Here is a 27,905-nt window from a genome sequence, read left to right as displayed (position 1 = left end):
CTCAAGCCGGCACCCGGACACTGTGCTCTTACACTAAAAACAGTCGACTGCTCTGTTCTTAACAAAGTCCATTTTCTTTGAACTGCCTGAGACGAAGTCGGAAAAGTGTACTCGAGAGACTTCTAAACCAGCGTTCAACTGCCTACTCGACATAGACTAAGTCTAATTTGTTCATTTAAGGCAAACTCAAAGCTCGGCGGCTCAGCTGAAGTTCTCAATAGGAGTTGGAGGCAGAGGGAACACGATGAAGTACTCACTTCTTGCAGCACTGATCGCTCAAGGGATCATTTCGTTCAGCAGTGCTAAGGACCTACCATCCCAGAGTTGCAAAGATGAAAATGGAAATGAAGTTGACTGGTGAGTCACTAACTACATCGTGTGCACGTCAGAACTTTGTGTTTTTGTGTCTCCTACGCCGCGTAAACACATGGTGTAAAAAAATGGCATACTCACTAAGTGAATGATGGTGAGTGGGTGGCACAATGGGATGTTTCGGTGATACCGTAAATCACCCATGACAATAACCACTCACGCATGTTATTGAGTGACATAGTGATGTACTGTTGCATACGATTTTCACTGGTCATAAACAGTATGTTGTGTTGAGTCGCAAATTTCATTCTGCCTTCATTATTACTGCTTTGTTTTACAGCAATTAAGCCTGAAGTTGGGCAAAAATCAGTTCTGCGTTTGTGCACGCTCCCCTGGTGGTGATTGGTTTTTTCGGCCATACGATGTGCATCGTAGAGCACATCGAGACGACCCACACGGCACTAGCCAGTAGTTAGTTGTCCGTGATAATGATTGTCGTTATCATCATCGTCATCTTGATCATCATCACAGCTATGGCGCACGCCAACGGACAAGTCTTAGCCTTAAGGAGCGTCGCCTTTAAAAGCCAAGTGTTGAGTATACGACGCGACATAGAACAATTTTTAACTGCAGCCTCTAGAGAGCTGTGTCGGTAGCGTGCTACCTAGACTTAGCTGTTTTTTGCCTGTAATCGTGTGCATCGAAGTGCGTAGGGACGAGTAGAAAGGGAAAGGGGTGGGGGGAGGGGTTGCACTAATGTTTTTACATTATTCATAGGTGAGGCGTAGGGAGTGTCCCATATTTTGTTTACTCTCTTGTTCTTGTCTTGCCATTGTTTAAAGTGCATATTTTTGACTGTGCAAACTTCGGAGAGTACCAGATTGATTTATTGGTCGATATGTGCCGTTAAACGTCCCAAAACCACCATATGATTATGAGAGACGCCGTAGTGGAGGGCTCCGGAAATTTCGACCAGCTGGCGTTCTTAGACGTGCGCCCAAATCGGAGCACATGGGCCTACAACACTTCCGCCTCCACCGGGAATGCAGCTGCCGCAGCCGGGATTCGATCCCGTGACCTGCGGGTCAGCAGCCGAGTACCTTAGCCACTAGATCACCACGGCGGGGAGAGTAACGGAGGTAGAGGACTTCTGATGTTGCGTACCTAGAACTGTGCGTTTGCCTACTTTACCCCCAAAGGGCTACTGACTGATTTTTTTTTTGTTATTCAAAGCTCGTTTGCTTTATCTTCACTCCACTGTCACAGGGTTCAAAAAAAAAAAAAGGCAGGGTTGTGCTGCGAGATTCCTTCTTCTTCTACTCCCCTTAATGTAGAATACTGAGTACGCTTGGGCTCATGTAAAGGCTAGGCTTATTTGAAAACAAAAGTTTTTTTTTCATCTAAGATATTATGCTTGCTTAAACACAGATATCGACATCAACCATTACCTTTCCAGAAAGTTCAGGTATCCAACTATTAACAACTGATACAATAAACACATTCTGTCGGTAAAAATAACTGTTTGAAACAAGCGACGGCTACGTAGTGTTTTTTCAAGCACGCGAACATAAATCGTCAGAGAATCTGAACCACTTCGTTTTAGAGAGAGAGCGAGAGCGAGAGAGAGAATTATTTTCATGGCGAGCTGGAGAAGTTTGCCTGGTTCAGTTTCAACTGGATGTGAACGTCCGACTGTTAGTCAACATTGTCAGTTCAATTAGAAGCGACAGTTGTGGCTATTTAACGCAACGAAATAAGTAAGATTCGGTCAAGACATCAGGCTTCCCTTGACTTCTTCTCTTGTAATTTGTTTGGGCGAAAGCGCCACCATTGTGGCTTTTTACTGAACATAAATCGACTAGCCTTACAACGTGCACTTCGAGACTACGCTGTGACTATTTACAAGTATAGAACAGTTCAACGCATTGAAGCCTATAAACAGTGAGACTTACTTGCTTGAGAAGTTAATAATTTAGGCCTTGCGTCAAAAAAAAAAAAAAAAAACCTAATGGTTTGATGGCAGCTACGCTTCTGGGCACATATCACAGCCGCTTAAGGTAGCGAACAAGTAATCTTATATTAATAACTAGAGAAGTGGACGAAATCTAACTCATTCCATTCCTATACTCAACTTGTCGGCACGCTCATGCACATAGATAATAACAGAAACATAAAGAAAAGTAGTGAATGCATAGAAAGACGGACAAGGTTACATTTGACGAACCAAGTTTGTTACGACGTAACACCCTTCTTTGGGCTGAATATTTAAAGAGCGCTGTCTTTCGCACATCGTAGAAACTGCCTGGTCTCCTTTCTTCTTCTATCTACCCCTCTCCCCGCCCAACACTTTTTTATTTACCTTATCTATGCCCCATGCATTTCTCAACTCTCATGTATACGCGCTCTGAACATGTCGCGCTCTGAACAGCCTGAGCGACATCTATTCTCTTTTGTGTCTCCGTCTTGAGTTTACGCTGTACGTACTTTATTTTGCAATACTGATCCCTGTCTATCACCGTGGACGCAACAACCACTTTGGCCCTCCAAAGCACTCTGAACGATTTTGCGACAAACAAACAGCAAGCAGAAAAAAAAAACGAAGCGAACCGTTCTCGCTCTGATATGATATAACGAAGCGAGAATATGTTTAGAGTATAAAAGGCGCCTATCCAGGCAAGTGCTGGTTACTTTTTTTTCTTTTTTTCTTTTGGTTCCATAATGTTGACAGCGCTTCGTCGACCAAAGGAGTCATCACGTCCACGGAGATAAAGAAGGGTGGAAACCGCAAGGCAGGCACATCGCAGGCGCCGCGTATGCTCAGATGTGGCGTGTTTGCGACTGCAAGATCGTGCCGTTCCGCGCATGTGCACTGTGCGGGAGTCTCGGTAACGCCACCCAGCGCCCGAGCGTCGAAAAGAAGACATTCCAAGGTCAATCTAAATAGGTCGCGAAAGTCGGAACGAAAATTGGTTTGAAACCTATTGCGACAGACATCAACAACCACGTGACGATCGAAGCGCGACTAGGTGAGGGGGGGAGTGGGGAAATTGCAAAAACAAAAAAATAATAAGAAACGTTCATTTTCAAGTCTTAATTTTCTTTGTTAAAAAAATTTGTGCACTACTTTAAAAAGCTTTGATGTGTGATGTGTGGTTAAGCGCCCTTTGTTTTTTTTTTTTCATTTGATTTCAGAAACAGCGGGCAAATGCAGGTAGTCTGGTAACATGGGCCATCAGATTTGGGGGCGTATCTAGACATTATGGTATGAGAGCTTGTGTTACAGTGTCTAGAAATACTTGTGTTTAGTTCGGCGTGTTTTTTGGCTCGGTGCGTTACCAGGTCAACGAGGCATCGCTCATTTTCCCGTAGTTGTTTAGTGCGTACCTTAATTCCGACGTTTGCTTATTTTTTTATGGGCATTTCATGGCTCAACTAGTTCACAGAATGTCTAGATAGCCGCTCCTGTGACTGCCGAAGGCTTTCGCTGACTCAAGTTATGCAGTAATATTTATTCAAGAGCCATATTTGCACTGAGCTTCACTTTCTGGAAAAAGCCCATAATTAGCAGAATGAAAGGACGTGCGATCGTGTAAAGACCATTTGACAAGCTCACCTCGCCCTTTAGTTAACTAATGCAGTTAACACAGGCCCTCGCAAAGGCGAGGGCCGGTGTGCCCTCGCCTTTGGTGACTGTGAACGCGACAGGCTAAACAACAGGGCGCTGTACTCTACGGCTGCCAAAGTTATATTTTCGAAACTGCTCTCTGGCTGCGGTGCTTATCAATGATTAAGCAATGGGAGTTTTCGAACTATTATCAAGGCTATTATGCTATTGTACTCGTAAACAGTTGTCTCACAATTGCCGCTACAAAGTTTCTTGTGCATATTGCAAGCATGTCATTTGGCTGATAAAACAACTTTGCTTCCTCAATCTTCGTTATGCCCCGCCGCGGTGGTCGAATGGCTAAGGTACTCGGCTGCTGACCCGCAGGTCACGGGATCGAATCCCGGCTGCGGCGGCTGCGTTTCCGCTGGAGGCGGAAATGTTGTAGGCTCGTGTGCTCAGATTTGAGTGCACGTCAAAGAACCCCAGGTGGTCGAAATTTCCGGAGCCCTCCCCTACGGCGTCTCTCATAATCATATGGTGGTTTTGGAACGTTAAACCCCACATATCAATCTTATCAATCAATCTATCTTCGTTATTTTTGTTTATTTTCACTCTTGCATGCAACCAATGAGACCAAAATTACGCGCCATAAAACCGCGTAATAACAAAGACACGTTGCAGGTCAGAATTTAATTACAAAAAACCTGAATTTCGCACCATGTAGGCCAAATGTGCAACGTCGCTACCACTTCCGGTTGTGACGTCATATGTTTAATATTTTTGCTGTTAGTTGTTTCCGCCTCACGTAGATGGCGACGGTGGCAACGAGCAGCCGACTACTGAATCCATGGGCTTCTATGGAAGTTACGCTACCAGTTAACATACACCTTGGACATCCCGCGCAAGCACACACTCCACGTGTCGGCGTTCAAAATGCGAACGCTGGCGTAGGCGGCAAACTTGGAGTGTCCATCGGAGTGCCGCACATAAAAAATTTCACGCATCGTCTATCTGCCAGCTCTGCATGCACGCGGGCAAATTTGTAAAGGTCGCACACCATACGGCCATCAAGTTAAAACAAAAGAAAATGACAGATAGGCTGCAGTAGGGAAGTTTCCAAGACTGATTGGTGGCATATAAAGGAACGGGATGGCAAACCTGAAAACTTTGACAAAAATAATCGCAATAGTAACACTACACAAACCTAATATACCGTTTCCCACTCTCCTCCAAAAATTGCTTGTAATAGTTCTGTTTCGCTGCATAGAAATGGATGGCCACTAGAACGCACTCCCTCATATACTAGCTATATGTGCTCAATAAACTCTTAGCATATCAACGAAATGAATGATAATGAGTGGGGTGAAGCGTCTGTCCGTCTGTCCATCCGTCTGTGATTCCGCCCGTCCATGCATGTGTACGATTGCGTTCGAGAATGCGGACGGCAAGAGGGTAACACCGACGAGACGTAAATCAAGGAAGCCGACTGCAAGCGTCTTTATAAGTACCGAAATTTTCGTAGTCTTCCACTATGGCCTTTCTATAATCATATCGTGATTTTGGGACGTTAAACCGCAGATATTATATTATTGCCGTAGACACCCTTTGAAACGACAATGCTAGGTGAGATTTTGTGCACAGTTTCTCTGATACCATCGTCTGGGTCACGGCTCCTGCGAGACTGAATTTCTTGGCTTCGATCCACTAATCGAAGAAAGTATGAGACCACTGTATTAGTAGCAGGATTTCGAACATGCTACTCAACAATTGACAACATTCATACTATCAATCAGGTAATAGAGAAATGCTCAGAGTATAACCAACCACTACACATAGCCTTCATATATTACTAGAAGGCGTTTTATTCAGTAGAAATATCAGCCGTCATGTAGACACTGCGGAATCAGGGCGTAGATGAAGTATATATAAATATTCTGGAAGAAATCTACAGGGGGTCAACTGCTACCATAGTGCTTCATAAAGAAAGCAACAGAATACCAATCAAGAAGGGTGTAAGGCAGGGGGACACAATCTCCCCAATGCTATTTACCGCGTGCTTACAGGAGGTTTTCAGAAGCCTAGATTGGGAACAGTTAGGGATAAGAGTTAATGGAGAATACCTTAGTAACCTGCGCTTCGCCGATGACATTGCATTGCTGAGTAACTCAGGGGACGAATTGCAACTCATGATTACGGAGTTAGACAAGGAGAGCAGAAAGGTGGGTCTTAAAATTAATCTGCAGAAAACTAAAGTAATGTACAACAACCTCGGAAAGGAGCAGCGCTTCGAGATAGGTAATAGTGCACTTGAAGTTGTAGAAGACTATGTCTACTTAGGGCAGGTAATAACAGCAGAGCCGAACCACGAGATTGAAGTAACTAGAAGAATAAGAATGGGGTGGAGCACATTCGGCAAGCACTCTCAAATTATGACAGGTAGATTGCCACTATCCCTCAAGAGGAAGGTATATAACAGCTGTATCTTGCCGGTACTTAGCTACGGAGCAGAAACCTGGAGACTTACAAATATGGTTCAGCTTAAATTGAGGACGACGCAGCGAGCAATGGAAAGAAAAATGGTAGGTGTAACCTTAAAAGACAAGAAGAGAGAAGAGTGGATTAGGGGACAAACGGGGGATAAGGATATCATAGTTGAAATAAAGAAGAGGAAATGAACATGGGCCGGGCATGTAGTGTGTAGACAGGATAACCGCTGGTCATTAAGGGTAACTAACTGGATTCCCAGAAATAGGAAGTGGGTTAGGGGGAGACAGAAGGTTAGGTGGGCAGATGAGATTAAGAAGTTTGCGGGTGTAAATTGGCAGCAGCAAGCACAGCACCGGGTTAACTGGCGGAACATAAGACAGGCCTTTGTCCTGCAGTGGACGTAGTCAGGCTTACGATGATGATGATGATAATGATGGTAATTATCACCCATATTTCTCGTCTCGGTGTCTGGCATGTGTCATTATAATTTCAGGGCATCTCTGCCCAGGACATTCTGCGGAGAATAAACCCTGCAAACTATATGTCATCCCGTGAAGCACACCTGACGATGTCTACACGCAGGTTCATCATCTACAAGCTTCCTCGAAGCACGCTAAAATCCGACAATCCAACAGGAGGCAAGTTTGCGTACGTGGACTCCGAGAACAGCAAGAAAACACTGGAATACTGGCCGATTTCGAAACAGGACCTGTTCAAGAACAGCAACCCGATTGCCTACACGCTTCGGTCATTGTACGAGAGAACCACGAGTGAGGTGACCTACCAATTTCACTCTACAAAAGTGAATATTATGCGTGTAAGACATGAGACCCTCTCTTCAGCGGTCGCTTAGCAAGAGGTTTGAGAAAGAGAGAAAGATATACAAGTACAACGTTTAATTAGAGAAAATCAGAGCAGCGCCGCTTTGCTGTCGTGCTCTGCGCAAGAGAAAAGATAAAGTGGTCTTAGAGGGAAAGGTGGGAAGATGACAAGTGTATCCATAGATTGGTGCATTTGTTTGCACATCCACCCATTTATTTAGTTGGTAAATCATCCGCCTTTCGTCTGCCGTATCCAAGGAAGGCTCGCTGGAACCAAGGAGATATATAAAAAGAAACGCTGCAACGGAAATTATTAGGTAAGTTATGTCAGACCACCACCACCATCTTACTCCAGGCATAGTAAGGCATGTGTTTAGAAGAAGTGGTTAACAATTTAGAGTACCTGGTACTCTACTATGGGAGAGCACAAAGCCGTCCCTGATTCAGATCGCCCACGTTGAACAAGTGGGGCATTTGAGACTGTGCCTTTAGAAAAAGTTTACTCTATCGTGGGACGCAACAAACCCATAGAACCAGCGTCTATACAACAAGCAACTGGTATAGTTCTTCAAGTTGGCTTCACTGTACGATCCGAATCTGGCCCCGGCTAATGTAAAACAATGTGGATCCTCGAATGTGCTTTTGTCACGTGCGTACTTCTATGCGTTATTTTCTAGTGAGTGACTGGTTCTCAATAGCAAGCATGTCGGTGATAAGTTGCTTCTGGTAGAGGGTTGTAACCTTTTATCTAGATGACAACACATGACCATCGTTGTTGCCTGCAGCAGCTGAGAAGTAGCACTGCTAAGCGTGTGCACGAAGCTGCACTTCACAATACGCAGGTAGGACACATAAAAGAAAAAAAACGAAGTGTACCACGTCATGCACGGATACGTCAAGCATCTCTTTTGCCCATTTTCCTGATAGGGCAACAGGATTCCAAAACCTCACTCTGTCAATCAACCCACCTGTTTAAGAAGTGGGTGTGCTTTTAATTAGTTTTTTTTGCATTGCAGGACATCCTATATTTTGCATACAATGACGAGCCACCAAAAACCTCCGAAGGAAAGTGGAAAGGGAAAGGCCACAGCAAAGGTTTGAGAGATGCGTATTCATTTCAGCAGTAGAGCTATTTGAGCTTTTTGTTATGCTGCATAGGCTGCAGAACAATTTGGCCCAGTTTTACTTCACGATATGAAGCCTAGATGAGCCTCTAGTCAAACAAATGTAATTAGAGACGAACCTAAAAAAGCTTAACATTGCCTGGCGAGCTTGATTAAGTTTAGCAGAAAAAAATCCTAAATAAAGCTAGCCGAGCTTGCGCTTGCCACGAGAGAGAGAAAATTTAATGCGGAAAGGCAGGGAGGTTAACCAGAAAACATATCCGGTTTGCTACCCTGCACTGGGGAAGGGGTAAGGGGAGACAGAAAAGTAAGAAAAAGAAATGGGAAAGGGAGGAAGAGAAGCACAAACACACACACACACACGCGCACACAGTAGTGTCACAATCGTTCAACGAGGCGGGTCGCTCGCAGAAACTTCATCAGCGCCTTCGTTGCTTTCTGGCGTGAAGCTCGATCTTTCCGACATTCCAAGATTGACTGCTCAGAAAGTGGCTGGTCGTCGAGGCGAGCAAACACTGCTGAGAGGGACTGTCGCTGAGAGCTGTACTGGGGGCACTGACATAAAATATGTTCAATTGTTTCGTCATTGTCGCAATGGTCGCATGCAGCGCTGTCTCTCATTCCGATGCGGCAGGCAAAGGCGTTCGTGAAAGACACCCCAAGCCACATGCGGCAGAGAAGGGTCGTCTCGGATCGGGGTAGGCCAGATGGAATAGTAAGTCGTAGGCATGGGTCCAGGCGGTGAAGGCGGGTGTGGAGAAAACCGGGCGTATTCCGCATAGACCTTGCGACATCCTGCGCAAGCGTATTAATCTTTGCTGCTGCGTCGCTTCTTGATAGTGGAATAGGTTCCATCACTCCATTTTCGTGAGCATTCTTAGCTGCATCGTCGGCATGCTCGTTACCGATGATGCCGCAATGGCCTGGTAACCACTGAAAAGATATGTCATGTCCTTCGTATATTAGGTGATGGTACAGTTGTCGTATTTCGAGCGCCAATTGGTCTTGAGGCCCACGACGTAGAGCATTGTGTAGACATTGGAGAGCTGGTTTCGAATCAGTAAAAATGCTCCATTTTTGTGGTGTCTCTCGATCAATCCTGCGGAGTGCGCTGCGGAGTGCCGCGAGCTCCACGGCTGTCGATGTCGTCTTGTGTGACGTTCTGAACTGGATGGTTTCGGCTCTTGCTGGGAAGATCACAGCTCCTGCAGATCCTCCAACAGTTGTCGAGCCATCCGTGTAAAGTTTGACATGATCTTTGTATTCTTCGTGTAGCATGAGTAGAATCATCTGCTTTAAAGCTGGCGCCGAGAGCTCCGCCTTCTTGCGAATCCCCGGCACTGTCAAGCGCAGTTTTGGTCGGTCCAAGCACCAAGGAGGTGTTAGTATCCGTTCCGGAGGCGTGTAGACTGTTGGAAGGCACTCACGGAAAGTCAATACTCTCTTACAGAAGGAGGCACTCGGTCGATCTTCTGGAAGCGAAGCTAGGTGGTGGGCAGGGGCGCGAGCAAGGTGTCTAATATGAGCTCTAAGCACCTCCAAAGTAATGTGCACTGTGGTCGGATGATCTTTGGCGATTGCGATGGTTTCCGCTGTTGATGTACAGCGTGGTAATCCAAGACAAACTCTGAGTGCCTGGCCCTGGGCGTTTTCTATTGTGCGTATACTGCTTTTGCAAGCGTTCGTCAGAACCGGCAAGCTATACCGCAGGTACCCCAGAAACAGCGTTTTGTACAAATGCAACATCGCGTGCACTGATGTGCCCCACGTTTTGCCTCCGAGGAACTTGAAAAGTTGTGCGATGGCCGTTAGGCGCTTCTTTAGAGTGGCCACATGGGGACTCCAGCAGAGATTTCGATCGATCGTGACCCCCAAAAACCTGTGGGTCCTGGCGTAGCAGACACTGTGTCCATCGATGGCGATGGGATATGACGTCATTGCCTTCCGCGTGAACGCGACCAGCGCCGATTTCTCAGGAGAAATCTCGAGGCCTTGTTCTCTAAGGTACGCCGATATTGAATTCGCTGCTTTCTGGAGTCTCGCACGTACCTGAGGACGTGTTACACCTGACGTCCAGGCACAAATATCATCTGCATAGAGAGATATCTGCACAGAATCTGGTATGCGTTCCACGAGACCGATCAGAACCAGGTTGAACAGTGTGGGGCTCAATACACCACCTTGAGGAACACCACGGTGTGTATAATGTTCAGAAGTCGGCCCATCATCAGTTTGCATAAACAATGATCTCATATGTAGGTAGCATTGGATCCAGCGGTACACTCGCCCACCCAAACCAACTGACTCGAGGGCGTCAAGTATGGCTTCGTGAGAAACATTGTCATATGCTCCTTTGACATCTAAAAATAGTGCGACAGATAACCGTCTGCTCATTTTCTGGTGTTGTACGTAGGTCACCAGGTCAATGACATTGTCAATGGAGCTCCGAAGACGACGAAAACCGGCCATGGCGTCTGGATATATTCTATGGCGTTCTAGGAACCACTCGAGTCTGGCAAAGATCATTCGCTCCATCAGCTTCCCTACGCAACTAGCCAGCGCTATTGGGCGGTATGATGCGTTATATAATGTTAAGCATAGATCAACCCAGTTCACTCAGAGTGAGTATAGCCAAAAATGATTCAGCATAACAAGCCATGGAATTGGCCAAGTGATATGAAAACTAAGCCGAAACCTAGCTATGTCGAAATAAGCCAAACATATTAGCATTGAAACTGGTAAACTCCACAACATTTAAAGAGTTTTGATTGACTACTTTTAAAGTGGAGTTTAACTATTCCTAATAAATCTTAATTGGTATTCATGAAGGCTACAACGGTTTAGCTATAGATACCTAGTTGAGTCTGACATCGTTTTGTCATCTAATGACTGAGACAACAAAAATGGGGATCACTGTTGAACGTCGAATGAATGATGCTAATCAACAGTCAACCAATACCAATTGGTAAAGAATCGGCAGCGACTCACGTATTGGTAAGGCTTCATATAAGCCTAGGCATAACAGTATGATAATTTTCTGCAGAATATATGCCCCAAAATAGTGATTGATAACAATTAATTTCATATACCAGTCTACATATGTGACTTGTGTGCTGCCGGTACCTATTACGATTAGCCGAGTCAATCAATATCAATCGATATTCAATCAGTATTACTAGATATCAGTCCAATACCAATTTCGGTGGAGTACACCCGTTTTGAACAATATCTGCAAGAAGCTGTTTGTAGGAAAGGTTGTTTAACAGACACGCTTAAAGCAATCATGGTGAACTGGCAGCAAAACTTAGCTTCCGAATGATGCAACTTAAGAAAGCCTAGCCACACCTTAGCATATCTTAGTCAGGCTTGGCAACAAAGTTAGAACAGAAGCTTTGGTGCTTGGGTGGGTTGCAAATTAATTAACGCAGCGTCTATTAGCGCGGATCACGACACAAGGAAACACGACACAGGCATAGAAATAGGTAGTGTCAGGCTTAGCGCCTACATATCTCTACGTTTCTGTCGTACTTCTTTTATGTTTTGCGCTAATACACGGCACAGTAACCTAACTTAGACATAAAAATAGTGCCTAATCTCATGGCACGATTTTCGTCAACGAGGCCTCATCAAGTGTGAGACCCAAGGTATGACTTTATGCTCGCTCATTGTAGAGTAACAAGTACTCGAAATCGTTTACAACTATTTCTGAACAACTTCTCTAAGTCGGGACAAGCTTGGAAACCACCAGATTCGTGGTGATTCAGCCTTGCACTTTTAAGAGCAAGCTGCCAGCGTTAAATGTTCCTTAGGTTGGAAACTTCTCATGCAGAAAATTCTTACAATCAAAGCTTTTCGACTGTATTATTGTGATTGATTGATTGATACACAGGGTTTAACATCCCAAAACCAGCATATGATTATGAGGGACGCCGTAATAGAGGGCTCCGGAAATTTCGACCACCTGGGGTTCTTTAACCTGCACCCAAATCTGAGCACACGGGCCTACAACATTCCCGCCTCCACCGGAAATGCAGCCGCCGCAGCCGGGATGCGATCCCGCGACCTACGTGTCAGCAGCCGAGTACTTTAGCCATAAGACCACCGCGGCGGTGTATAGTGAAACTCTTATTAACAAATGTTTATACATGATGAGACCATAGTATCTACCTGAAACTTGGGAGTGACAATTCTAAAAAAAAAAAAAATGCTTGGTCAGCTGTTATGCCAGGGTCTTTGCTTCATTTGATTCCTTTTACTATTCCTGTATAGAATGGATGCTTGTGTTTTCATTGTTCCCCTTTTTCTTAATTACGAGATGTCTACTTTAATACGTCCACATGCACTACTGCGCGAATGTACTTCATTGTTTTGACTGTAAACTGTGCGATTTTTTTACTACCCTACAAAAAAGCCTAAAATTGGGTGATGCGGCCGAAACTAATAAACGTTTTGCGTAATTTTCTGTGTCAACATTGTCATAGCAAACTGAGCGTTTCATTGGCTCTAGCGAAATCACTTTCCCAAGCTCTTGGTGCTCATTGTTGTCCTGCTTCCAAAAGCACCGACGGAACAACATAGCAAACAATGATGACAGTTTGTTGATGAAGCATTAGGAGCAGGTTATTGACAGTCATTAACCATTGTTGAAACGAGGAGTATGTTGAAGTGCGGTTGTCGGGTAATGAATCACCAATTCGTAAACGTGGAAAAGAGTGCAAGACGAGACGAAAAACAGAAAGAAGACAGGCTGGACGAGGGCACAGGACTCGCGCTTTTCCTGTTTTCTCCCTTTCCTGTGCTTCGTCTACACTAGGGCAGTTTTCCCCCATTCGCCAAGGGGTAGGTATGCCTCACTAGAACCAGTCTACTTACACGGTGACACCTTCGTCACAGGTGTCGTCCTGTTCGACAAAACTGCTGGCTTCTGGCTCCTGCACAGCGTGCCGAAATTCATGAAAGGACTGAAGAGTGGACAGTACGTCTTTCCGGAGAATGCCAAAAATAATGGCCAAATGTTCGTGTGCTTCACGTTCAGAACAGAACAAGTCGAAAAGATTGGTAAGTTGCTTGCTAAAACTTTGCTCGACTTGCCCGTGATGAGCATTCTATGCAGATGTCTGGCTTGCCCTTTTATGCCAATCTCACTGTCTTGTACTGTTACGTCTTGAACATTTTGTAGAAGGGACCATCCTCTCTGGATAAACAAAATTAGTATATTCCCAGCTGAAACTCAGGCGCAATGATGGCAGACCTCACAATTGCCAGGGTAATATTGATGAAACATCATGTCACGGGACAGCGTAACAGCTCTTCAACTGATAGCTTAAGAAAACTGAGTGTTGCTGAGAATGGTACACAATAACTACCATTTATTATAAACGCTACAATTTTTTATTTCGGAGAGAAGGCATACTCACGGAGTTTTCTGAAATGAATAGCAGCGATATTTTAAATGTTAGAAGGTTAGACGACATTAACAGCTTCCACGATGTCGGCCGAGAAGCCTCGAATTCATATAAATAATAGTTCATCGTTTAAACACCAAGTGTAACTCCCCCCCCCACACGCACGAACGCGCGCACACACACACACACACACACACACACGCACACGCACACGCACACGCACACACACACACACACACACACACACACACACACACACACACACACACACACACACACACACACACACACACACACACACACACACACACACACACACACACACTCCTCCGAGCAGGAAATATTACCTGCCAAAGATTATAACGCGTAAGGTAGTACGCAGATGAGATTCGGTAATTACCGTTTTATGAGGAACTACTTTCGTGGCTCGGAGCAGTAGTGTTGTGTTTGTGGTGCTCGTCTGCGGAAGCATCAACTTGGTGGCTAGTTGATTGAATATATCGTCGGAAAAATAGCGTGAGAGACCTGGACAGTAAATGCAGACATACAACGAAACGCAGCGCTGACTGGAAACTGAAGACCATAAACTTCGGTTGCCAGTAAGCGCAATGTGTGGTTGTATGGCTACTTTTACTGCCATTATCTTTAGGGCTGTTTCGCGGACAGTCTTCTGCAAAGACAAAAGTCGCGGAATAATATACCGGCCGTCTTTCGACGGACGTGAGTCATCGAAAGCCGATGTAGTACATAGATTTAGGTGTGCACTAAAGAGACCCTGAAACCCAAAGAGTGTTAAAAAAGGGGGCTCTGGAAGGTTGCTCTTCTAGCTTTTGCTGAAACAGTGCTGTGTGTTCTCCACTTGCATGGTACTTTTAAAGACGATAGTCTTTCTTGGGGTACTTTGACGCAAAAATTTTGATCTGTCTTTCTTTCTGTCTGTACATTTGTCTGTTTGCCACCGTAACGATAAGCCAAACGGCCAACCTCATCCAAAGCACTCACCAATATTGCTCAAGTTTAAGTGTTCATACTTGTGTGATTGTCAATAAAAAAACAGTTATTGTGCATATCTGAAACACCATAACAATACGTCAATATTTTGTAGGTTTGTATCTGTACTGGAGAAGACGTACATAGGTAATTTTAAGGACCGTAGCATTTATCACACTGCGCTGACAATGCAATTCGATGCTCAAAAAGGCAAGTGTTTCCAACGCTTTGCTACGGCGACACGGTGGTAGCATCTGCCCATCGCTTTGCGTTCTACACCTTATCGCTTCCGAAACGGGCAAGTACGTACGCCTTCCTTCGTTTTCGAAGATAACTGCCAGATAGCCCTCGTGTCTAACGTGCCTCGATGCGCTCATTCGCCTTCGCTGCACGGATCGAGACTCTCTAAACGCAGCGCCTCCAGAATACAATTCACCGACTTTCTCACGCAGAATATCAAATAAACGTTTTGTTCACTCTCTCCAGACACAAGACTATCGTATTTCGATGACATTTGCAGCGAACCATGCAGATACGGGGCCATTTTTTTTCGCCCTCTAGGAACACGCTGCTTACTTATCAGGTAACTGTGAGCGAGAGTGAAAATGTGGCGCCCTCCTATGGTGGCTCCATTAATTATGCAGTCCTCGACGCTCATATCAACAAGATGTAGATGACGTGGTTCTTTGTGTATATGGTTCAATTCGTAGAAAGTTGAGAAAGGGATTGCTCGCCGACTCTGAATATTGATTGTAATTTTCATGGTGCGTGTTGTGCTAAATTCTGGTTCTGAGGAGACTCGACTACCGATCGCGAGTTTTCTGACCATGCTGACAAAAAGTCTCTCAGGGCTTCTTGAAAGATTCCCAGGGGGTTAAAATTTCTCGGCCCTGCGGCATCGGTCAAAATCAGGCTGATCTTTTGGGACGTGGCACACAAATTAATAACTCATATTAGCGAGCACCTACTGACAGTCACGTCTGTTTACACCTGCCTTCCTTTTCCGTCAGTGAAAGCGTTTTGCCAGCAAATGCTGTTGCATGTATTATCGTTTTACGGAAGCCGATGCTCAATATTTTCACGTCCCTTTGTAAGTCCAGGTGAGGTTTATTGGACTTAGAGGTAGAGCAGCACGACTCTTGCCAGACGTGTTGCTTGGGCGTGCACTCGAGAGACGGATAGCACGTGCACTTCCTTTAGAAGGGAAGCTCTTTATGGCGTGGCTGGTGCGTCCCCGTTGTGTGTAACCACCCCTCGTTAATTTTTGAACCTGCCATAGAGGGCGGTACTAGTACTATACCCTGAAAATTGCAAGTGGTACGACACTAGAGGGCGTTACATGTAGAAAACAATGACGTCCCACGTACGGAGGGAGAGAGAAACAATCGCGAGACTACAATCGCGTGTTCTTCGGCGGCACCGTACGCCAGGGGGCGCTATATCGTACAATAGAAAGCAACAGCTTTGCCGCAAAGACGAAGCTAAGCACGCAATAGCACTAAATTGGAAGGTCACGCGCAGAATGCCAAGCAGATCGAAACGTGCCCCGCGTTTGACACGCACAAATGACGCACGAAACGTACTCACAGGTACAGATGAACACAAATAAGTGTCTCAGTTTTACTTTGTTGTGTCTGAAAAGCGCACCCTTTTCGCAAACTGAGGCTGTGCAACGATTGTAATGACCTTTGCGTGCCCATTAACTACAACTGAATTGTTCCAGTGCATCATTTACATCACATCAATTAGCGTGTTTGACAGCGCGGAGGCCCCATTCTTCGTTCGGCGGTATTGTGGCGAAACATTAGGACATATTACCGCCTGACTTCAAACTTGCGATGCGTCCAGTAGCTGCGTTACGGAGTCTCCGTCAACATGACGTGCGCTTATAAATTCATGGAATCGTTAGGAAGGCACGCCTATCACCACTAGCTCTGAAGCAATGGACTTCGCGTCTGTTGGACTAAAGGTACTTTGACCACATAGATGCTTACACCGATGGCTCCACTAATTCTAACAGCTCTACAAGAGCAGTGGTTGTTCCATCTGGTAATGTGTTGCTCTAATGCAAGTTTTTTCGCACCACGACGTCGACAGCAGCAGAACTTGCAGTGCTTCAAGGTGCAGTCAAGTACATTCTTCGGCAGCAACCTAATCAATGGGCCATCTTTCGCGAATCGAGGTCAGCCTTACAGATACTACAGTTCGTTATGCAGCACGGGTTACTCGAACGATCAGTATATCAGATAAGGCGCGGCTACCACAAAGTGCTCGTCGAAGGTCACGATATTGTATTTTAATGGTTTCCGAGTCACTGCGGAATTGTCGGCAATGACAGCGCGGATGAAGCTGCTCGATCGACTCATAACCAAGACCCGCGTGCGCCCATACCACTCTTGAGAACAGACGCGGCAAGACGACTACAATTATTTGCTCGCCGTACAACTCGACTACAATGAAATACGCCGGGTTTCTCCACCGCGCGCATTTATTTGATCGACCCAAACTTGCAACTTCGTTCGCCAGCTGAGCTCCCACGATGCGCTGAAGTTTTGCTGTGTCGCATGACGTTGGGCGTGGAGTTTACGAATGCGTATTCTTGTCCCTTTGGAATGGCGAGCAGTTCGGCAGGCAACATCTGCGCCTGTGAGCATACGCTTGAGCACATTCAATGCCACTGCCTAGCATACCAGTCTGAACGACGTACTATAGAAGCCAAACTCTGCCAGCGGGATTCATGGCTGCTTACTGAAAAGAAGATACTGGGACCTTGGCCGTAGGTTTCGCATATGTACAAAGCCACGAAAGCCCTCTTGTACTTCTTAAGACCCACCAGACTTCATGAGTGCTTGGGAAAGAACAGTGCGAGACCGTGCTGTGTAGTCCCGAGCTGACTATTCATCCTTCTCTTTCCTACTCCTCTTCTTTTCTACTTATTGCGATTATTGATACTACTATGATGTAATTATTGATGAACTATGATATAATTAACTTTGATTAGTTACGCGAACCACTTTGCTCTATTCTTGTCTCTAAGGTTACGCCTATTATTTTCCTTCCCATTGCTCGCTGCGTCTTCCTCAGTTTAAGTTGTACCCTCTTAGTAACGCTCCCGGTTTTTGCTCCGTAGGTAAGTACCGGTAAGATGCAGCTGTTATATACCTTCCATTGATTGATAGTGGCAGTCTACCAATCGTGATTTGAGAATGCTTGCAGATTGTGCTACAACCCCATTCTTATCCTTCTAGTTACTTCAATCTCGTGGTCCGGTTCCATGGTTACTAGCTGTCCTAAGTAGGCGTACTCTTTTTCAGCTTCAAGTGTGCTATTGCCTATATCAAAGCGCTGTTCTCTCCCAAGGTTGTTGTGCACTGACATACCTTTCTACTTTCCTTGCTAAATTCAGCATTCGTGGATTGCGATTCGTCCCCTGAGTTACTGCACCATGTAATGTCATCGCCGAAGCGCAGGTTATTAAGGTACTCACCATTAACTTTTATCTCTAACTCTTCCCATTCTATGACTCTGAAGACCTCATGTAAGCACGCGGTAAACAGCATTGGGGAGATTTTGTCGCCTTGTCTTACACCATCTTTATTGGTATTTTGTCGCTTTCTTCGTATATGCACCAACATACCCACCCATACACCTGCATATACCGATCCATTCTTTTTTCGGTGTTTATGTACGTGCATTTGTATTTTACCACTTCCAATGTCTACTTCTGTTCTCTAACTGTACTTTACTGCGTTTCAAGTGTACGGTTACATATTGTTACAAAATAACCAGCCGACATAAGTTAATCGGAGACGACCCATTCATTCATCATGGAGCCCAAGCTGTCCTCTTTTCTAGAGCGTGCCTGTCCCGACTTCGTCCTCGTTGATAGCCCGGCCCGCTCCAAGAAAATATTCTGTAACATCCTCCCAGGAGGCCAAGAAGACTCGCACGCATCGATGAAGTCTGCGCCACTCCAGGTTTCTCCGATCCGGATTATTATTCAACATCATCCCAGGGGGGAGAATTGTACCCACCGAGAGCACAGTTTGTGTTGAAATGCACTTGCTTTGCTACCGGGAGTGGCTGTGCACTATGGCAGTCAATTAGTGGCTGTCCCACCCCTTGCCGTATGCGGCACTGATCCTGATGAGACGGAGGGTGTTCTCGACGTGACTTAGGCTGACGTGCTTGGCATGTAGAATTGCAAAGACACGATGCCTGTCCTGGTGGTCGCCCAAAAGGTGGCTGGTCTAAATCGAGTTGTTCAAGTACGGCGTCACCATGGACACGCTGGTGCCGACGACGTCGACGCACACGGCAGTGATGAGCACCGACGTGCTCGTTCAGCGGCTTCGCCTCTTCCAAGTTCCTGCCGCCAGCAACCGCGTAGTCAGGGTATGGCATGAAAACGCCACATCGAAGATATGTCTGTGTGCGTAGCACAAAGATTGCGGCTCAAGACAAACAGTGCGCTAGACGGGCACTGGATGCTGTCAGACCACAAGGGTCCCTTTACCATCCAGCCAAACACTGTCTCTATCGCTATTAGCGTTTCGGTAACGCGGTCGATTTGGCCGGTGGTGACCTTCAAATAGGCATCGGATCCTATTATGACACTGATCTCGCCTGGTTGCCACGTATTTGGTTGAAAGCTGTCAGCTGCCGTGTACCGCGTTCATCGAGCCGGTGAAAAATGTTGGGGTAGAGTGGTGGGCTTGTGACGGTGCATATTTCCAGAATCGTTAATGCTTCCACGGTTATTGCGAAGTCGTTGAACTGGCTGCGCAGTCGCACGTTCACACGCTTTGTGCAGATACGTCTCGATGACTTTGAGTCGCCGAACGTGACGAGAAATAGCTCTTCTTTTCCCGCGATGGAGCGCTGAGCGATTTCTGACAGTTCTGCACGAATGTATGAGCGCTGACTGCCGCTATCCAACAGTAATCGCACAAGGAGTCGTCAGTCTGCGAACTCTGCCCAAATTTGGCCTGTCTGCAATAATATAGGCGTACATTCGATGTGACCGTTTCGGGCGGTCGTGATGGTTCACATGATTGATTGATTGATATGTGCGGTTTAACATCCCAAAATCGCTATATGATTTTGAGAAACGCCGTAGTGGAGGGCTCTGGAGATTTTGACCACCTGGGGTTCTTTAACGTGCACCCAAATCTGAGCACACGGACCTACAACATTTCCGCCTCCGTCGGAAATGCAGCCGCCGCAGACGGGATTTGAGCCCGTGACCTGCGGGTCAGCAGCCGAGTACCTTAGCCACTAGACTACCGTGGTGGGGCGTGGTTCGCATGATACCTGACGGGGTTTCTTGAGATGTAGGTGACTGACCCTTTGGCCGTAGATGTCCCGCTGGACTAGATAACTCGCAGAGAATCGTCAGGTGGCGTCGCTGTCAGGTACCACACCTAAGATTGAATAATTTTCTGCACATTCTGGCCATGTGGTCTCATGTTCCACAGCGGAAGGAACAATTAGTGTACTGTCGCGTTGCCCACTTCTCTTCAGTAGATAGGCTGGCGTCGCAGGCAGCGATCATGTTATCCTTGCTGTGGCAGAGCGGGAAGGCTGGTCTGACAGGGAAGGCAGACCCTGTTAGGGTGGACGCTGACGGTACACTTTCTGTGCCATACATTTATTTAGATATGTGGGTCTTGGGTTCTTCTTGCGACACACGACGACACTGTAACCGGTCCTTCTCTCGGATTTCCACTTGAACGCGGAGAAAGGTTAGTAACTCTTTGGCTAGCCGCGTTCGGTCTTCAGGCGTTTTGGTAATGCTGGAGGCACAGTTCGATTCCTTGGATTTCTGACTGTAATTAATGGCGAGATCCTCCAACAGACATTGCATTAGGATACGATTTAAGATCACAGTGTACTTACTAGTCGGCCGCAACTCCTAGGCCTTCAAAGGCACTAACGTGAAACTGCACATTATCGTGCAGCAGACAAAGGCTTCCGAAGTCTGACAAGCTTTTCATAGGGCTTAGTGCAAGGATATTATCAACATGCTCATTCACAAGGAGATTCTGGCGTCCAAAGCGATCCGTGAGGGTTGGGAAGACAAAGTCATAAATTTGCGCTGCTAAACAGATGCCTTCCACAGCTCGCTTCGCGCTCCCATTTATGTAGGTGAGGAGGTACTTGAATTAGTCGATGCACGGTAGCTCGGTATTTCTGTGGATGGTAGCGTCGAAATGGTCCTAAAAGGACAGTCATTCATAAAGACTACCATCAAAGCTGTTATCTGGAGCTTGGGCAGTTGAACCGCAAGCACACGGTGTGCTCTCACCTGCCCTGCTGTTTCGCCAAAGTACGGAAGTTCGTGGTTCTTTGGCCCGGGTCTAGTTGCTCGTGCCTGCGTTGTGGCTGCCTTCTCACGTTCCTGTAGACATAACTTGGCTCGTGACACGGCGTAAAGAATCCCTGCGTTGTACTCGTCTGCTATCTCCACTTCATGGTCCAGGCTTTTTTCGTCCGTTGCCGCCAGAGTACGTCGTCGAGCCTCGAAAGGGCTGCTTCTTTATACTTCAGGAAATCCCTGTGGCCGGTAATCCGGGAGGCATCAGGATCCGGTTGCTGCAGCAGGTCCGCTAACAGTGCTAAGGCTCGGGTGACACCAGCTCTGATCGAGCTTCGCTTGATCCGAAAGTGGTCAGTGGTCACCATGGTGATGACGTTCAGGGAAGTATCCGAAGGCGTGGATCCCGGGTTTCGTGCACCAAATATAACAGGATAACCGCTCCACAGACGTTAATTGGAGACGACCCGTTCATTCGTCATGGAGCCCAAGTTGTAGATGTGGATTTAGATCATGAACTTGTGGCTCACACCCACCATGGGGGATGGGCGAAGAATCGGGCAGCTTATCAAAAAGGAAAATCTATCTATCTATCTATCTATCTATCTATCTATCTATCTATCTATCTATCTATCTATCTATCTATCTATCTATCTATCTATCTATCTATCTATCTATCTATCTATCTATCTATCTATCTATCTATCTATCTATCTATCTATCTATCTATCTATCTATCTATCTATCTATCTATCTATCTATCTATCTATCTATCTATCTATCTATCTATCTATCTATCTATCTGTCTGTCTGTCTGTCTGTCTGTCTGTCTATTTATCTATCTATCTATCTATCTATCTATCTATCTATCTATCTATCTATCTATCTATCTATCTATCTATCTATCTATCTATCTATCTATCTATCTATCTATCTATCTATCTATTTATCTATCTATACTTGCAAACAGAATAATAACAGAAATAATGCTTTTTTGTAGATTATTCCAGACAAAATATTTGGATGAATTAGTTCCTACCGAAGGAGCTATAAGTGATTTATATCAAAGAAAATTTTCCAGTAGTGGGCATCGGTTAACTGAGAACCTTTTGGTATTTAGGTTATTAGGTAAATCTCATCGACTGTACAATGAAATCTTGCACGTCCTCGCACACTTTCTCGTTGCTTTGCCGTAGGGCATACTATGCGCACCTAGGGATAGTAAATTTGACGTTGTCAAAGCTAATCCAAGCATTCGTAACAAAATTTCTAGTGATACCTTATTGTCCCCTTTTCTAGAGCGCGCCTGCCCCCACCCCTTCTTTCTCTTCTTAGTCCAGCCCACTCCAAGAGAATATTCTGCAACACATATATTGTCTGGTCAATATAGATTTTCATTTTGAATTATTTACAGTGATGTTTTTGAATTGTGCTGCACCGGATGCTTTCGCTTATACCTCACTGATGTCCTTGTTTTGTTCACGTGCCGGGATATGGCCCTAATCAGGGAACAGTCACGTATGTTTCCTTTTGCCTGATCTCGGTGGCTTGTAGCTGGACATGCTATCGCAGTGGTTGTTCCTGCACCCTTCTACGCATGGCAAATTGTGTTCTTTTTAGATGCGGAAGCATCTTATACTCGCGCCTTGTAGTGCGCCGTCCGCGCCGTCCGCGCCGTCCGCACCGCCTTAGTTGAGCCAATTCATTACGTCTGATACAATAATCACTCGTTCTCTGCTACTGCAATATTCACGCGTTCATCAAGTATAAGGTTATTTGTTGCACTTCAAAAGCATACATGTGTCCGAGTTAAAACGGTCAAAGTTTCACATTAAATGCACCAGGAAGGTAAAGTATTGGTACGGAAACCAGTAACACAAACATGAGCTTGTACGGTAAAGTTAGCTATTTAAAACCTACGCGAGCGTTGGTGCACACTGAACCATGCCTGTGTATTCAGGCATGTGTCTAACTCTGTTACCAGCCACTAAACTGTTTTAGCGGGACGGCTCAGTGCTCTCCCATAGTTGAGTACGAAGTACTCAAAATCGTTCAACATATTAGATGCGGAAGCATCTTATACTCGCGCCTTGTAGTGCGCCGTCCGCGCCGTCCGCACCGCTTCTCGAACATTCGACAGCTGACGCGCGCGCATGCGCCGTCGCCCACCATCTGTGCCGCGCGCGCTTCTCCTTCGAGAACATTCGACAGCTGACAGCGCATGCGCCGTCGCGCCGTCGCCATCTGTGCCGCGCGCGCGCTTCTCCTTCGAGAACATTCGACAGCTGACAGCGCATGCGCCGTCGCGCTGTATATATACTCAAGGTCGGCGCTCGCTCGCTCAGTTGCCGCTCGTCCGTTGGTTCGTCGCAATAAATAAAACACCGCCCTTTCGCATACGTGCCGTACGTGTTCACTCATTTAACACCCCATTTCACAACCACGTTAACCAATTTAGCCATCGACCCAAGTAAGTCGCAATTTAACACCCGTTAACCAATTACATGCTTCCGCATCCTCCTCAGTGTTCCCCCGAGGGAAGCTGCGGGCAATTTTTTTTTTGCCTATGTATGTACACCACTCCGATATTAAATCTTTGTTGAAAGTCAGCGCTATTTCGCTTCCGTAGTTACGAAGTAACAACTTCTAGGTTGCGCTGTTCCTATAATCAGCTGTGACATGCCAGAATAAAGAGTATCATTACTATTGAACTTGTGTGTTTTCAGCGGAGCTCCTACGCACCCAGAACGCGAAAGTGTACGCTCACCAGCTGCCCGGGTGGATTGACGACAGTTTCGAGAAAGTGACGCTTCTCGCCAGCAACAAATTCGAAGAAAAAAGCAAAACCTTGAAAACCAGCCTTGCAACGAAACGCGGTCACATTCTACGGGCATACGCCAAGTCAGCGTCGGCAGGGGAAGGTAAGAAACTCGACTTCCGGTGAAACTACAGGCCTTTTTCTAGAACAAAATTCTTATTGCTTATGCGGGTCACAGGAGAGACTGGAAGCTTGGTGTGTTTGAAACGAGCCACCGGCCCACACAGGGAACAGCTGCACACGCCCTGCAGAGCCAACTTTGTAATTGGAATAATAATAATAATAATAATAATAATAATAATAATAATAATAATAATAATAATAATAATAATAATAATAATAATAATAATAATAATAATAATAATAATAATTGATTGATTTGTGGGGTTTAACGTCCCAAAACCTCTATTTGATTATGAGAGACGCCGTAGTGGAGGGCTCCGGAAATTTCGACCGCCTGGGGTTCTTTAACGTGCACCGAAATCTGAGTACACGGGCCTACAACATTTCCGCCTCCATCGGAATAATAATAATAATATTATTATTAATAATAATAATATTATTATTATCTGGGCCCTTACACTCAAACACGAGGTATGGTCATGAAACAATGTCATGGACGGAAATTTTGAGCACTTTGTGTAAATTTAAGTACAACTAATGCAAGCGCAAACACTTCTAGAGTCTAGTATTTCGCCTTCATCGAAATGTGACTTCCGCTACGGGGATTGAATCGGCGACCTTCGGGGAAGCAGACGAGCAGCATGACCACTGCACAACCGAAGGGACCACGAACGGAACGGTCACAATGCGCATCGTTTTTTTAAGATGCGAAAAAGCTTACCACGGTGTTCAATCCGGTGTGCGGCGTGACCACCCTAACTGCGCATGCACGTCCCTTCTCTCTCTTCGCCTACAATAGTTTTTTCTCCCCTCTAAAAAAACGCAGGCCCGTAAGTGGCTGTTAAGGAGGCGTGGCCTCTCCCCTTTACACTCTCTCATCAACCACGTGATGGTCTCGGAGAACGAGACTATGCAGACACGCGATGAACACGTGCGCTTCCTCGTGGCGTGGCTATGAACCCGCCTGGCGTGCGCGAGCAAGAGTTCGGGACGAATATAGCTGCAACGAAAAACTACAGGGAATTATTGGTGTGCTCACCTTGCAAGGACGCGTTAACCTATAGGGCAAAGTGTGCGTGATGAACAAAACTAAGTCGACCCGCGCGCTGTCACGTGCTACTCGCGGATTCTTTAAGTGGAAGATGTTGAAATTTTTTTTGCACACTTTGGGGATAATTAACGCGTGCTCACGGGAATAAACGCCACAAGCAATCAAGCCTCAAAATTTTGTGCCAGTACCTTGGTAACGAAACATACGTCCGCTCTTTTTGAGGTTACTGGACGAGAGGTGTACACTGCATTAACTATAATCAGTATATATATATATATATATATATATATATATATATACTTATGTGTGTGTGTGACGCTCGACGTTACCGGTTCGAGTATACCACCGTCGTTCACAAATCAATTCACAGAGGCATACAGCATACGACAAATAGCGACAACTGCTGAATCACCTGCTTTCCGTGTAGGTGCCTCCAGAAGAGCACCCTCCCCGGCAGGGAAGACTGTCTTGTGCTTTCGAGGATTCCCTCGCTCTTGACAGAACGACGCTTTCGGTCGTGGTGGTGAAGCTGTTATGGTGATCTGCCCCTAACGGTCGCTGGTTCAATACCAGCCATGGTGGTCCCATCTCGATGCGGGCATCATGCTGGAGGCCCTGGTGCTGCGACTTCAAAGTGCATGCTGAAGAACAGCAGATGCTCTAAATTTCAAGGAGGCATTCACTGCAATGTCCATCACAATCATATTGTAGTTCTGGCGCATGAAACGCCAGATATTATAGAGCGATGCTGTCCAAAGTGCATCAGCAAGTTCATTGCCCATTTACATTCCCTCTGTTTCATTATTGTGTTCCCACCCATTTCCTGTTCCCATAGCGTAGGGCAGCCACAAAAAAAAAGATTTTGCGGGTTGCCTTTAAACACTTTTCCTTGGTTTCTCCCTCTCTTTATTCCTAAAAATATGACATTAGTTAAAGCTGGCCCAATGACCCTTTTCGTTCTTCATTTACAGATCTCTTTGCTGACGAGCTTTTCATGGACTTGAAGGAACGTATCGTTGTGCAGTCCTGGATGAATGGTAATGGAGGCAAATATTTATCTGCTGACGACGTGAATCACGTAGTTGCCATGGAACTAAAGTCCAAGGAAAACAAAATATTTCCATTCGAGACCACCGTCGACCATAGCAAGTGGGCATTCACCAATAAAAGTGATATTTTCTGCTTCGCTTCTACAAATCGCAAAGTGAGTGGTGAACATATTTCTACCATATCTTCAAAGCCCCCTCCCCCCTAAAAAACAAAAAGAAAACATAGGGAGTTTCTTTGTATTTGCTTCAACAACGAAAAATCGGAAGCAATCTTTTCCTTCTCACTCAATAGAAAGCTTGGTGTATCGGAAGACGCTTACGTAAGCGTCAGCGAGCATCTCAGTGCTGACGCTAAACCTGAACGGGCTGCCTGCCAACTGGTTGTATTTTAGTTCAACGGAAGGCATTCCCGCTAACGCAAACGCAAGCACCCAAGGTGCCGTCTAGTTATAAAAACACTATGCGCACTCTAGAAACATAAAGTGAGCCACTATAGCAGGTTGACCCTAAGCACTACGTGACCTGAAGTCACGATTGATGCGTTTCCGTGCCGCGTTTGGTCCTGTGTTGCTCTGGTCTGACTCACGCCATTTCTTTGCGACATAATGCCGTACCGGAGTATTCCTCAAGACCCCTATTACCTGGCTCAACTTGGCATGTGGCCATATTATCCTCATCTCGAAAACGAGGTATTGGGCACAGCGTCGCCGTCTCTGCGTTCTTATCAAAAACATGAGCGCACGCTGTCGACAATTTTTCTTAAGTCTCTCGCCTTTCAGATCGAGTGTGTATCTTAAAAGAGTAGTTCATCTATTGGCAGTATACAGCTGGTGAAGCCTCATTACACAAATATAAATAGAGTAAGACCAGTATTCAGGAGTGAAAGAGTTCGGCAATGCTGACTGACCACTATAAAGATTCGAAGTAGACGGCTCTTGCCTCAACAGGCATCGCCTTTTTGCCCTACGTACGGGATCTCTTGCGTGCGTTATCGTTGAACGCCATATACTATAACAAGAGTTCGTAAGTAAAAGTTCGGGCTACGTTAACGTTCTGCACACGCTCAGTTTGGAGCACGCAACGCTAACGTTAAATATTTACGTTTGCTGTTTTCCGCTATAATAAAACTCTTTGCTCCCCTCCCCCCGTTCGTTCTTTGTACCTTAAATAGCTTTCATGGCCTCCGGGACCAGAATCGGAGGCAGTAGAAGCTCTTCACACGTCTGCTTTTGCAGTGGCTTCTTAATCGGCCCATGCTTGACCAAGCGTCGATGCAAGGAGATCACGCCATCATGTGATAACCCATCGTGTGACGTCACCACGGCATGATGATTTGCATCACTCTTGTTGACGGCACCGCTGGTCAATTACCTTGTCTATGAGGCATGCAAGGTTTTCGCTTTGAGAGCTATGACTTAGCCGAACCGAACGAGTATGCTGCAAACTTGCCCAATGCCATCAATAATAAAGTTGCTTTTTTTTCCCAACGCAGCCATCTCAGGAAAAGCGTGGCGGAGAAGCCCTGTGTTTCAATAACCATGTCGTCAAGGATCTCTTCTGCAGTGGTGTGAAGTACGTTTCATCTGAAGCCATCGTCACCCAACACGCAGACCGTAAGAGGCCGCGTTGCGAATCTAGCAGAAGAAAGGCATAGAGTTCCGAAGCCAAGCTACTCCAAGTTGGCGACCTCGTGCCTTCTTCTGGCTCCTTCTTCGATCAGCGTGTTCCGCTGGGACATTTATGTAGACATAGTATAAAATAAACACAGTCAAAAAACAAAAAAAATTACGCACCTTCAAGAA

At 45.9% G+C, this 27,905-nt stretch overlaps 1 protein-coding gene across 1 annotated transcript; it reads left to right on the top strand.

Annotated features, from left to right (window-relative positions):
• The first annotated feature begins 42 nt into the window (after positions 1 to 42).
• On the top strand, positions 43 to 27,905 carry LOC119179752 (plancitoxin-1). Its single transcript, XM_037430876.2, has 7 exons — positions 43 to 357; positions 6,989 to 7,181; positions 8,244 to 8,322; positions 13,245 to 13,409; positions 23,789 to 23,983; positions 26,026 to 26,258; positions 27,596 to 27,905. The coding sequence occupies exons 1-7, from the start codon at positions 245 to 247 to the stop codon at positions 27,755 to 27,757; spliced, it is 1,140 nt and encodes a 379-aa protein (XP_037286773.2). The 5' UTR covers positions 43 to 244; the 3' UTR covers positions 27,758 to 27,905.

This window comes from Rhipicephalus microplus, chromosome 7, assembly GCF_043290135.1.
Source record: "Rhipicephalus microplus isolate Deutch F79 chromosome 7, USDA_Rmic, whole genome shotgun sequence".
Classification (NCBI taxonomy): domain Eukaryota; kingdom Metazoa; phylum Arthropoda; class Arachnida; order Ixodida; family Ixodidae; genus Rhipicephalus; species Rhipicephalus microplus.
The sequence above is the reverse complement of the archived record's forward strand: the minus strand, read 5'-3'. Positions and strand labels throughout refer to the sequence as shown.